The sequence below is a fragment of the Manduca sexta genome, chromosome 12 (assembly GCF_014839805.1).
Source record: "Manduca sexta isolate Smith_Timp_Sample1 chromosome 12, JHU_Msex_v1.0, whole genome shotgun sequence".
NCBI classification, from domain to species: Eukaryota; Metazoa; Arthropoda; class Insecta; order Lepidoptera; family Sphingidae; genus Manduca; species Manduca sexta.
This window is the reverse complement of record NC_051126.1, coordinates 4,616,335-4,629,532: the sequence shown is the minus strand read 5'-3', so window position 1 is coordinate 4,629,532 and position 13,198 is coordinate 4,616,335. Positions and strand designations below refer to the sequence as shown.

Here is a 13,198-nt window from a genome sequence, read left to right as displayed (position 1 = left end):
ATCCTAATCTCTTTTGTCGATCTATCTCGAAAATGGTCCAATCAGAACAAAGTTATATTTAACAAGCTTACAAATGAGTTATTTCAATTGGTTCATCCTCGAAATCAGATTGAAGATTGAGATCGTCTATTGAAAACGGCTGTTAAACAACCAATTGTAAGTTAACATTCAACATGATCCGCTAAATATCACGATTTGACTATTAAAGTTCGAATCGTGAGGGCATCGCTCACAACGACTATTGTTTCTGAGTTTTGTCCAAAATAGATTTGATTACAATAAAAGTTACATCACATTTGAATAAGAGCAGACAAGGATAAATTGATCCGTGACTTATGCTTTAGCTGATTCGCTACTGGTTTTCAAATGTTATCAATCAATCACTTTGTGTCCGTCCACTGCTGAATGTAGGCCTCCCCAAGTGAGTGCCATTTTATAATTTGAAAAATTAGTGATTATTTCATGTTTTATTTATTTGTCACAAGGTACACCAACAGCACTTCATATTACACCATTCAATACAAAAAAAGCAATAAGGTACAGCATCTGATATGTGTGCTACTAAAAGGTGAACACAGCATTTACCACTAACAACATATTTCATTAAAATCTAAAACATAATAATGAGTTAGAAAATAAAATTATGAAGTACTAAAAATATGAAACCAATGAGTAACGATTATATATTTTAAAAAAATCTAGTTAATCTGGATGAAATTTGGCACAAACGTAGACCATTTACATTGTGCTGAATTAACACAATATCTACCCTATACCAACATGTATTGTTTCGCGCAAAAGGTTTATTAACCTTAGAACCACGGCGACACCTAATACGGTAATACAAATATTTATAACTTTTAATACAAACAAAGGATATGACGAATATTCTACAAAGAATTGATGCCCATCTGACGTATTGACGTAATTGGTATACTCAGAGTTTCTTATTTTTCTACATAGGTAGGAGACTAATTATAATTAACCACAGGATTCTGCTATTTCTGCTTTTATTAGAGCTATTGAGAGTTTTGTTTTATTATCTCGAAACGGAACAGGAGACATGGTAATGACGCAAACGACGTGCGCAAGAGTTTATGAGCCAATTATATCAAAACGATACGTTTTAAATCATCGCTATGAAACTGAGTCCAGTCATCGACATCCTAATATGATTTTCTTTAAATTGGCATCTAATTATGCTTATTAAGTTTATAGGTGTAATTTAAAATAAAACTGTGTTTAGCATTACCAAAGAGCCCCAAATACTGGGCGTGTAGAAAACTTTTTGTTTGTAATCGTTGCAAATATTGCTCAGGTTATTAAATGAATAACCATTGGTTGTTTATAAGTTCCAATTATCTGACATCGCCAGTTATTGACCCCACATTATAAATTCTGTTATCGATAGATGTTATTTGTCATAACGTCAAATTAACCGCTAAGTAAGTGAATAATGAACGAAACCCACGCGTGGAATTAAAGCTAGCGATAGAAAAAAATGTTTCAAATAGATTAATTAATTATTGTTACAAATAAAATGCCAATTTCCATTTGCGTCGAATATATGACAAGGTTCATTAATAATTTTAAAATATGAATTATTTGAATTTGGAATTGTTTGATAGAATTTGTCGGTTTTAAAAATTAATTTATTGTAATAAATAATGTACGTTATTTTGCGTTAAATAGCTACAAATAGTATGTACTACGTACGTTCCCATTAGTTTATGTCAGAATCAACGGTTCAAAGAACTTTAAAATTGATCGATGCGTAATATAATAGGAAAAACTGGAGTAATTGACACTTTTTTTATAAATTCAGTGCATAAATGTTATTCAACGAATTATGATCAATATTTTAATTCTGAGTACACGTTTCTTGTGCCAAGACGAAGTGTTCTAAAAATGGTTATTCCATTCAGTAAATGAATCATTGGGAGTTTATGTTTATTCGCTATTAAAAGAAAACTGACTTAAATATATGTATTTTCCTCATACAATTACCGTTTAATAGATCTACGTTAAAACGTTTTACGTCATACGTTGGATGTTCATAACACTTTCCAATCATATTTGAAGAAGTAACAATATTTGTTCCAAGGTTTATTTAAAAACATTTCTTTTGTAAATATTGAGGTGCAACTTATTTTTAAAATAAGAATAAATCCCAGGAGGCAAACATATTATTTTCAAATTCGTAATATTTTTACAGTTTTTCTCACAATAAAATTAAATGTTATTAACATGAAATAATTTTATAAATAATAAATTATTTAACTCCATTTACTGCATGAATTATATTACCTAAATGTAAACTTCGACCTAAAATACAGACCCATAATATCTAATTTCGCCATAAGCATTCCTATTTTATGATCTGTCTTGTAATAAACAAAGTACTTTTTTACACATTACATTCGAAGCCAATGTACGTAGCGTTACATAACTCTAGAGCAGCCGTTTATTATAATTTTATTACCAGTAAAATATCGCGTACAAATTGGTATAACTACAATGTTAAGTGTCAGGTATCGCCTAATGATAATGGTATGAGTGATTAGGGTTGGCAAGCATCAACTATTCTTTTTTGTTTTAGTTTTTAATTTATGTGAGTAGATAGTGTATAATGGATGTTATTTTTTTGTTTGATATTAATAAAAAAATAATGTTTTATATTCTTGTAATACTTTGCGTTAGAAATACATCATTTTTGGAGGTAAAATGTGATTGAAATGACTGAGGTAATCTTTTCCATTTATAGTTTAGTTTCTATAAGTTGATTATCTAAAGTTAGTTCAACACATTCATATGTTGCGAATGTGTAGTGTCTGTGAATAAAACGTCAGTCGTCATGACAACGCAATGGTCACGCACCAACAAACTCAAAAGCTATAGGGTGTTAGATTTCCAATTACGCATTTGTACCTTCAACTATAATATGTAATATGAAACTTTTTAACATACTGTGTAAAAGTACATTGTTGTGAGTGCTGTTTAGCTTTAGTGAACCGACCTATATCTAAGTTATGGGAATGGTTACCCAACCTTCAAACTGGCAGCAATTTGGTCGCTTGCTATTACTAATTAAAACAGCTTGTTACATTTTCTTGAAATAGTTTAGATGTGTGTAAAGAGAAAAGAAAGTTTAGCCCAGAAATCTATTTTTAAAATTGATTCTATTAATTAGTATTTTATTATTTAGTACTTTCTAAATAAATCATAAATAAAATACTTAGCCCTGTCACTATTCTTAAAATTCTGGCTCGACATAACATAATATATTTTTTTCTTCAACCTAAGCCCTTAAAATATTACGTCACAGTACAAAATGGGCCGAACAAAGTGGCTAGCCATATATTAATTTCGGTACACTATAAAATGTGAGATGATTACAGTGCGCTGAGCCTGATGGGCTCTCTGATCTGATGAAAAGCAGTTGCAGTGTTGTGAAACGCACCTTAATTACATTATGAATTATGTACAAGCAAAGGCGTTAATTTGTAGGGCCGCAACACGCTTTAAAACTATTTTAGACTGATCAATGTATAGATAGGCTTGTTTAGTATATCAGTCTTGTGAATGCTTATTAAATTTATTCAGTAATAAAGCGTATGTTCCTTGCGATAGTAATGTTAATAATCGTAAATATTATTAAGGGTTTGCGCAGACGTTGTCGACTTGCTTGCTCCCTAAAATTGCATAAGCAACTGTCAATTTCACAGTATTGCGGTATTTCGGCAATTTATAGCATTTGCGCGACATCTTATTCTTAGGAGGGTTACCATAATATATCTTGGTAGCCTTAGGGACAAGCAAACGAGACAACTGCCGAGGGCTTCGCATTTCGAAAGCTCTTGTGCTTGCAAGGGGAGCCAAGAAAAATCATTACCGTCTTTTGGCAATTGGATAAAACGTCTCGTAAAATCTACTACACAGAGCCTCGCATTAGAAGAACTAATAACACACTATGAACATATAATAATCTTTAGAATTTGCTCCTATAATCGCACTTTTATTGTAGAGCAGTGACGAAGGATATATATAACCCGATTCTTGCCGGCTTCCCTTTTATGTAGAAACTAATTATCATTAGAACTATTTGCAGTCTGCAGTCATGCGTTAGTATCTATATGTTGTATCGGATTCCTTTTCGGAAAATTTCACCTTCTGCTACTGTTGTAGAGTATTAATTACCTGTGTATTGCGCACACTTAAGCACTATAATATATCCTGCGTACCTGGCTGATCTCTGTTGCGATTGGCCGCCGTGGCCAAAATTCGGCTAGAAGTGATTCATTCAGAGTATTCGATTTTTATTGTAAATCTTAGAGTATACACGTCATCTAGACGTTTCTGACTATAACCAACTAATCTTAGCGTATAGTGTAAAATGTTAGACATTAGAAAGGTTTTAAAAGCAATTTTTATGTTTTGCGTGAAATCACACGACGCTCGAGAAACGATTATGTGAAAATTTAAAGTGAGCAATTTGTTATAAAAAAAAAATCCCCTTTCATTTCCTACTATATGTAAATCGTATTTTAATGTCTTTACTTTCCATTTTGGCTAATGTAAGTAATTTGTTATTATTACACTTAACATAAAAACGTTTTGTGCCGCTAAGTATCTAATCGTCCAAAAGAATATTTAAAAACCATTTATATTTTATTGACTAATTTGTTTCAGCCCGTAATAAAAATTAGAAAGCATTTTTAAGAGGATTTGCTAATTACTCGTGGTGGAGGTATGATAATTAAACTGACATAAAACTATGACTGACATATAACTCTTTATCTATAAATATATGTTACTCTCGGCTTTGCGTAAATAACCTTTCCTGGAACGAAATACTGTATATTAGATTATATGTTAAATAAGGATACAGGAGATCTGTGTGCCAAATTTCAGTATTTGCTGCATTTACTTTTAACAAACATTCAAGCATTTTCATAAATTTTCTTGTTCAAAATATTTATAAGATATGTGTAAGTACATTACTGCTGCATCTGTTTTTATTCCTTTTTAAATTGTTTTACCGCTAAAAATAATCCCTTGCTCCAATTTATGATTGCAAACATTAAAATTCCCTTAATATGATAATTCTCTTAATAACATAATTAACAACATTTAAGCAACAAAACTTACAAAGGTTACTACACCTTTAGAAATACTTGGATTTATCCCGAGAACTGAGATGCTATAAAAATATGAATGTGCATAAAAAAATGACCATTAAATATCCATAAACTTTATATATTTTTTTTAGTTAAGACGTCTATATTATTATTCGTTTAACAGCCATCATGTAAGTAAAGGTTTGCAATCATTCGTGTTTTATGGAGATGTAAAAATATCTATGGATATTGAAAAACAAATTGAACACGATAATGGCGAAGGATAATGCAGGAAGTCTTAGTGAGACCGTAAATATTCGTATGTAGATATATTAAATATTTTATGTTGGGCATGGATTACTAAAAATTGGCTATAAATTATGTATTATGGTGAATAAAGTTTCTAATCAAGCCGACTTTTCTTAATTTAGGGTATATCTAACATCATAAAAAGGAGTTTTTAAAAATGTATTCTATGAATGACGAGTAAGCGCACCCTTTTCCATAACAATAATAAGTTAAAATACCAGAACTTACATACATTTTTTCTTTGCTAGGGGTAGGATATATTTTATATCCGCCTGGATAGCAATCACCGCACATATAGTGTTGAAACCCGCCATAGTGGCCCACCTAAATGTCACGTTCCGGGATCAGCCTGTATATATCTGGTATCAACAGGCCGACATAATTGTGTCGACTGTCGAGGGGTAATCATTTCCCGTCACTCGACATTCTAGCGCCCACTCCACTTACCATCAGGTGCAGTGGGGTCACTTGCCGTGTTATAAAAAATACACATTTCCTAGCCCTACATTGCTCTATTTAGATCCTCAATAATCCTTATGCCTGCCTCGGTGGCGTAGTTGTATTGCTTGTCCGGTACAATAGCGCTCTGAGGTCCTGGGTTCGAATCCCGGGTCGGGCAAAGTGATATTTGGGTTTTTCTGCTCAGTATCAGCCCGGTGTCTGGAATTTGTGCCCGATATGGCGATAGGCTCGCCCCCTATCACATCATGGGACGGAACATACTTGGCGAAAAGTGGGTGCCCTAGTTGCGCCTCTGCATACCCCTTCGGGGATAAATGCGTGATGTTATGTATGTATTATAATCCTTATGACTTTCATTTTGGGAAAATGTTTTACACGCAGTGCGGAGGAATCAGGTAGCAAAACCTCTTGAAACATAATAAATCCCTTGGGCCTATGTGCCGGAAGATTGCTTCAATAGCTTTATTCAGTATAATATTTTCATTTCACATTCGGTCCTTATAGTCTTCACAGTGAATAAGAAATGCCTTTTTCTAATACTATGTGAGTAACTAACCACAAAATCGGCTAAGTTTTATACATGTAATAAAATTGCAGTAGACCGATGTCTGCACATTATAGATATTGAAGAAAAACTACTATGAGGACTTTATTAGACCAACAGAAATCAACACGTTTTAAGATTTTTTGTCTGTATGTACGTTTTTAAGCGCATCAACTAATAAAAACTGCATGGAATTGAATTCAATTTTCACTGATCTATTGTTAGAAGTCTAACTTAAAGTATGGGCTCCATTTTATCGCGGGAAAACTTTTTCATACGAATGGACTTGTGCGCGAAAGCTAGTCGATAATATAATCATCTTGTATCGATATCGTAAGTTTTAATGTTAGGCTACAGAGAGATTCCTTAAGTAAACATTAAGAATAAGTAGATTAACAGTCGGTTAAGTGGGTAGGCCAAGGACCCGCCTTGTAGAACCACAAGTAATATAAGGCGTGGTCCTTTTTTAAATTATCTTGTTTATACTAGTTAGGGGCTAAAAATAGAGTGGTAAAGTGACACATTTTAACCCCGTTTATAAAACAGGACAGGAGCAATGTATTGTTGGGTCATTAAAAAGGATGTCCAGTTTAGTGTGAGCTGTGTAGGCAGGTGATATGTAGACAGTGAACTTATGTCGGATACGATATTACGTGCTTTTGTTCACGTGTTTTCTACATTTAGATATCTATTATTTAAGTCATATCTTATTTTTATATAAACAAACAGAGCAAAGGAATCTTTATGAAAATTATGTTTTTTGTTTTATCAATTTTTGGGGAATTAATAAATGTGCATTATAAAGAATAACCGCGTATTATCATATTGAAATAAAGAAGAAAACTTAACATGGAATGTGAGAATCCAGAAAAATTACAATCTAGATCTTATCTTACTCTACTTGTTCTTGTCTATGAACAAGAAATGTGAAAATGCGATTAACGCACCTAGCTGATTATAAAAGTACATCGATCATGTTTTTTGATGTTCGTTGCATAGTAAAAAACTATTTCTAATACATGAACGTTATTTCTTTAATATAGAACGAATTAGTCCGATAAGCCTACTTTCCATACTATTAACAAAAACATATCAATAAAAACAGCATCCACTGTAAATGAGATGTTTTGCGAACAGTCCACTGACAGATCATTAATCATAGCAAATGTAGCGTTTCAATTACTGTCACCGACAGATAAATAACTCTGTGTTATGGGTGTCACAAGAGGCGTTCAACTAGATACTTTTTTTGTAAATTTCATAAGTAATTTGCCTTTAAAAACTTAAAAATTGTTTTTTATGTATTCCGCGATCTTTCTTTTTCCTGAAATGGATAGGATGTCGCGTAATTGTTTGTCTTGGATGGCCGGTGTTTTAAATGCTTTTTGCATCAACTTTAGTTTTTAGTCTATCGTACAAATAAATATGTCCAAAAATATCACACACAATAGTATTTTACATATTAATGAAAAAGATGATTTTCTCTTTTTATTATCAGAAATTTTATCATAATTATTTCTGACAACTCCATTAAGTTTTAATGCATGGCGTTCAAAGAGACAAGCGAGGTAATTTTTATTTTTAAATGATATTTTTATAGCAGAATTGATTCTTTTAAATTTAATGACAATTCATATATGATAATGCTGACCTTTATCGAAAATGTATAGGAAAGTGTTCGAACAAAAAAATAAGATTTAAAAAAAATCGACAGGCTTACTGTGTAGGAAAATGTTCGAACACTACAAATGAAGATAAAAAAATATGTACTTTCTGTGTCAGGGGCTTGGTCGAATCTTAGATATTTCTAACCCGATTTGCTCTTGACTGGATCGCATAGTGGGGATTGATGCCAGGAAGGCGCCTGACATAAGAACTCTGCAACGTTCTTTTTGTAATGTGACATGTGACATAAATTGTCTTCTCTACATACGATCGAGATTAGAGTTTTTTGCGTGTTTAATATCTTTGTTATATGCCTCAGAATAAGAAGCTTAAATTAAGGAAACGTTGTGCAAAATATTCATGTAAAATATACTAATATCGTGATATGATTACATAAATTTGTATTATTTTTTTTCTCTCTTGGTTATGTATCCCTTTCCAGTATTTTTGCCCACGTTACATAAGTTAATAAGTAAATATGTTGTAAAACAGAAATAAAACTATATTATTTTCTCTTTTTCAGACTGACAATGGAGTACTTAAGGCACTTGGTTTTGGCAGCGGTCTTCTTAAGCCTCATCATCGACTCGCAATGCGCTCCGAGGAGATCAAGAGCAGCAAAACTACCCGAAGAGACGAGCCGAGATAGCAAACTTCAGGACGAATTCAAAGAAGCCACTACCACTACGCAATCGGTGCCAACTAACAGAAGAAACAAGGCCTTAAACCTTTTTGGATACTATCCTTCCTTTTTAACATCAAGTTTCGACTACGCTGATGATGATGATGACGTAAACTTCACCGTCAATGACGAAAACTTTGAAGATGAGGAGATATCCCGAACTATTCCTACCAGACGCCGTCAGCAGAATAAGAAGAAGAATGGCAACGGAGATGCTTACCCGAACGATAGCATCAACTCCTTGCAATACGATAACTCTCCCATTTTCTACATTCGGTTGCCTCCTACTCCGTACATGTTTGTGCCAGGTTTAGGCTACGTTTCTCAACCGCCCAGCATTGGTCCTCCTATGTCTCCGTTAATGCCACAACCGGTTCCACCCCAAGTCGCTGATCCGTTCATCAACTTGCCAATCGACTTTGTATCGAATGGCAAGCCAACTGGGGTCTACCAGTGGAGTGGGGCTCCTGCTTACCCACAAGTCCCTCAAATGCCAGTCGATCCGTTTGGCTACGGTCAGCCAATGATGCCAGCCCGTCCAAGCTACAACGTCCCTACTTACCAACCGAAGCCCAAACCCGTACCATCTAACTCTAAAGTGACCAATTTGAAAGGCCAGTACGTTTTCAACGGCAAACCTGGCGAAAACGTGTACGTGCTCAGAGACACGTACAACTCAATTTATTCGGATGCTCTTCAAAACTTCTACCCTTAAGTGACTGTATTAGATTAAGATAGGAATGACTCGTATCGAGTCGATGTAAGCTAGTAACATGTGGACCAACTTGCCTTGTAAGTTGTAAAATAATTTGTATGGAAAATCGGAAATTAAATTATTCGGAAGAAAGTCGCGATGTTACGGACATTGTGCAATGTTTTATAGCATCCAAACTGCAATTACACACGTAACTGCGAGAAATCGATAATAATTAGCTATTCACATGACTTACCGCATACGGGGCTGGGTGAAATGAAATACACATTTTGTGGTGTGAGATCAACCTTATGATTAGCATGAACTTAATTACAGTCGTCTAAACGGTTTTGGAAATTGATAATAAATAATGTAGTTACCCATGAAGCAAAAGTTACATCGTAAATAATATCCCATATAAATACACCTGAAATGGTAAACGGTTTTATTTAGTGTCGTAAGTTACGACTGCCCCGATGGCGTAGATGTATTACAGTACGACTGCAGTACTGAGGTCTCGGATTTGGTCACGGTTCGAGAAAATAAATATTGAGTTTTATCAGTCTGAAATATCTGTCCGATATGGCGATAGACTCGCCCCCTAGTACATTATGGGACGAAATCCACACGGCCGAAAGTGTGTGCACCTGTAACCCCTTACTCCTTCGGGAATAAAAGACATGACTGTGTGTGTGCGTAAGCTACGAATGCCTGTAATACTAATGATGTATCAAGACCTCTCTAGTTCATGTAACTTTTATTTTGTGGTTATTTTATTAGGTATTGTATTTTAATTTGTATGCTTGCAATATTATTTAATATTTAATGCCCATATTACTTACTAGTTATAAAGTTATATACTAATATTTTGCCTGCATTTATTTTTATACTGTACTTAAAACAACTTACGTAATTAGATTCCGTAATAGATATGAATAATCTAGTTTTCCTCGCTATGTAACTAGAATCAATCATTTATAGGAAATTGAGTCAGTGCTTAGTTAATTAGTAATTTATTATTATAGGTAATATTTATTATAATTTAAGTTATTTTAAAATAGATTTAATTATACAATGTACCAGCAATATGCATGTTTATAAGGTTGTATTAAAACTTTACACATGTATTTTAAACAAAATATATAAGTATTATTTATTAGCGTCAAAAATAAATTTCATCGCTACTGAAAATTATCGAAAACAAATTGGTATTTAAACGTTGAATTATCAATATAATCAATATTATAAACTCAGATTAGGAACTGTATACAGTACCTAAATAATAAGTATTTTTATTTAAAGATATGTCAAAATAGTGGCCCACAGACTATCACAGACGCCGAACAAAACTATATACCCGCGTTTTGTGATCACTCATACATGAAACTTAGGAATACTTATGCCATTACATGGATATATATTTGAAAAAGTGCACGTTGCCAAAATAATTAATAAAGTATTGAAATTATTTAATCACAAACCATGACTGTAATTATTTTTTGACAGTGTTTAATACAATACAGAGCTCTCTATTTTTTTCGATCGACATAAGTGCGATTGAATAGAATCGACAGGATAACTGTTGTAAAATTCATAAAGTTTGTAAACTGCATACATGACTTTTATAAGGACATAATATGCTAGAAATTATATTTATGCTACAAAATAAATATGTATTCAATATTTATAAACATGAAAGTTGAAGTTTCTGTTGACGCCGAAAAAAATATCGGCATGGGAAGAAAAATGTAGGGACGTATAAGAATTAATTAATTGTACCCATTAGTATACGTTTATAACTTCATATTGGCCTGGGTTTGTAAATAAATACTTTTTGCTATTTATTTACTTTTAATGTAAAATAAATAAATGTATTTTAAATATTTTTGCTATGACCGTAGGCTATGCCTAATCATGATATTGTAGTCAATTAATGTCACAATAAATTTAGTTTAATATAGTTTTATAGCATTATATCGAATAAGTATCCGTCCGATAATAGTCTATATTTTTGATACTCAATTAGAAGTAACAAAATAAAATCTAATAAAAAAATTCTAACTGCCTATTTACGAGTGTTTTATTTTTTTTAAACGCGTTACCTGTGTTTGGCTAAAGAATCACTTGCTTGATGGTAAGCAACATCATATAAACTTTGGATTAGGTACGAAGTACAATGTCGTAAGTATTGCCCTGCGTCCGTCAGGCGTCATCCAGAGACATAAGCTTAGATGTTAAGCCTCATAATCCCCAGTAGTTACATTGGTTACTATGTCCTTCAAAACAGAACACAACAGGGCTTGAAGTGAAGCCTTGTGGCAGAAATAGACATCGTAGCAACTACTCAGTCAGACATACTTACACATTAAAGACCTATAACTTTGTTTTACGAAATACACAGATCGTAGACAAATAAAAACTTATGTAAGTAGATACCTAATATTCCAAAAAATAATATTATGTAAGTACTTACATTAGACTAGATACTTACCTTAAAAATTTATAGATCTGCGACTACTCTTGCTTTGCAAGTAACTAATAAAAAATAGTAACATTTTGGGATTATATTTTCAGTAGTGGAAAAATAAAGCTCTAGGAAATAGTACTTATTCCTTATATTCTAGTTTTTGCAGTTACTGAACTTTTCAAGAAAGAGTCGTCGACCTTGTAAGCTATTTCGATAGGACATTGGGTTATGTGTTATTTTAATGTTCAACGCATATGATATTCTGTTATAACTAATGTCATAATATTATTATCTTATGACTAGCTTCCGCCCGCAGCTTCGCCCGCGTGGATTTCGGGTTTCAAAAATGGAGAAGGTGCTCAATTTGTCGGGATGTTTTTTTAATTTATGGTGGTATGCAGGTGGTCCGATTGTCCGGTCAGGGTCTGATGATGGGATCCTGGTGAAATCGAAGGAACTTTTAACCATTAAGGTTGCACACGAAATGACGGAAGCTTAAAAAATGGAGTAACTTCTCCCGTTTTCCCAACATTTTCCATCACTGCTATGCTCCTATTAATTGTAGCGTGATGAAAAGTATACTATAACCAGCTCAGGAGTATGAAAAATAATTGTACCAAGTTAAGTTAAAATCCGTCGAGTAGTTTTTGTTTCTGTAACGGTTATACAGACAGACAGACAAAAAATTTACTAATTGCATTTTTGGCATCAGTATCGATCCCTAATCACCCCCAGTTATTTTGGAAATATATTTCATGTACAGAATTGACCTCTCTACAGATTTATTATAAGTATAGATATGCAAAAGTAGCTCAAAAATTGTCCATAACGAAAACATGCATTTTAAAGTAAAACAAAAGAAATAATATCGTGAAGCCAACCAAATAACTAATGATATATTAAATTTTGTGACTGTTCAATTTAGTCGGGTCCGCGATATCACTTTTGTTGAGTTTCAGAACGCGACATTACATTATTATATTCTGTGCTCCAACGCACACTGCTTTGATGTTAGGAACACACCTACATTGCTTAGACAACAGTGAACTTTATACAATAGCAATAAAGCTCAAATTGACTCTACGTATTAGTTAGAAAACGTTTGTATGGGAAATAGAAAAATGCTGTTTTGAGGATTTTCCCGGCAATTATTCGAATTTTTCTCACCTTTTAAAGCTTCCCTAGACCTCCACGAATAATTCAAGACCAAGATAAGATAAATCCGTTCAGCCGTTCTCGAGTTTTAGCGAGACTAACG

General features: G+C 33.2%; 1 protein-coding gene across 1 annotated transcript in view; it reads left to right on the top strand.

The window, feature by feature from the left end:
- LOC115451023 overlaps positions 1-11,535 on the top strand; it is a 91,389-nt gene extending 79,854 nt beyond the window's left edge. Inside the window, exon 4 of the mRNA XM_030179215.2 lies at positions 8,621-11,535. Coding sequence (XP_030035075.1) covers positions 8,628-9,494 — 867 coding nt within the window. The 5' untranslated portion in view covers positions 8,621-8,627 and the 3' untranslated portion in view covers positions 9,495-11,535. The remainder of the gene's footprint in view (positions 1-8,620) is intronic.
- The last annotated feature ends 1,663 nt before the right edge of the window (positions 11,536-13,198 follow it).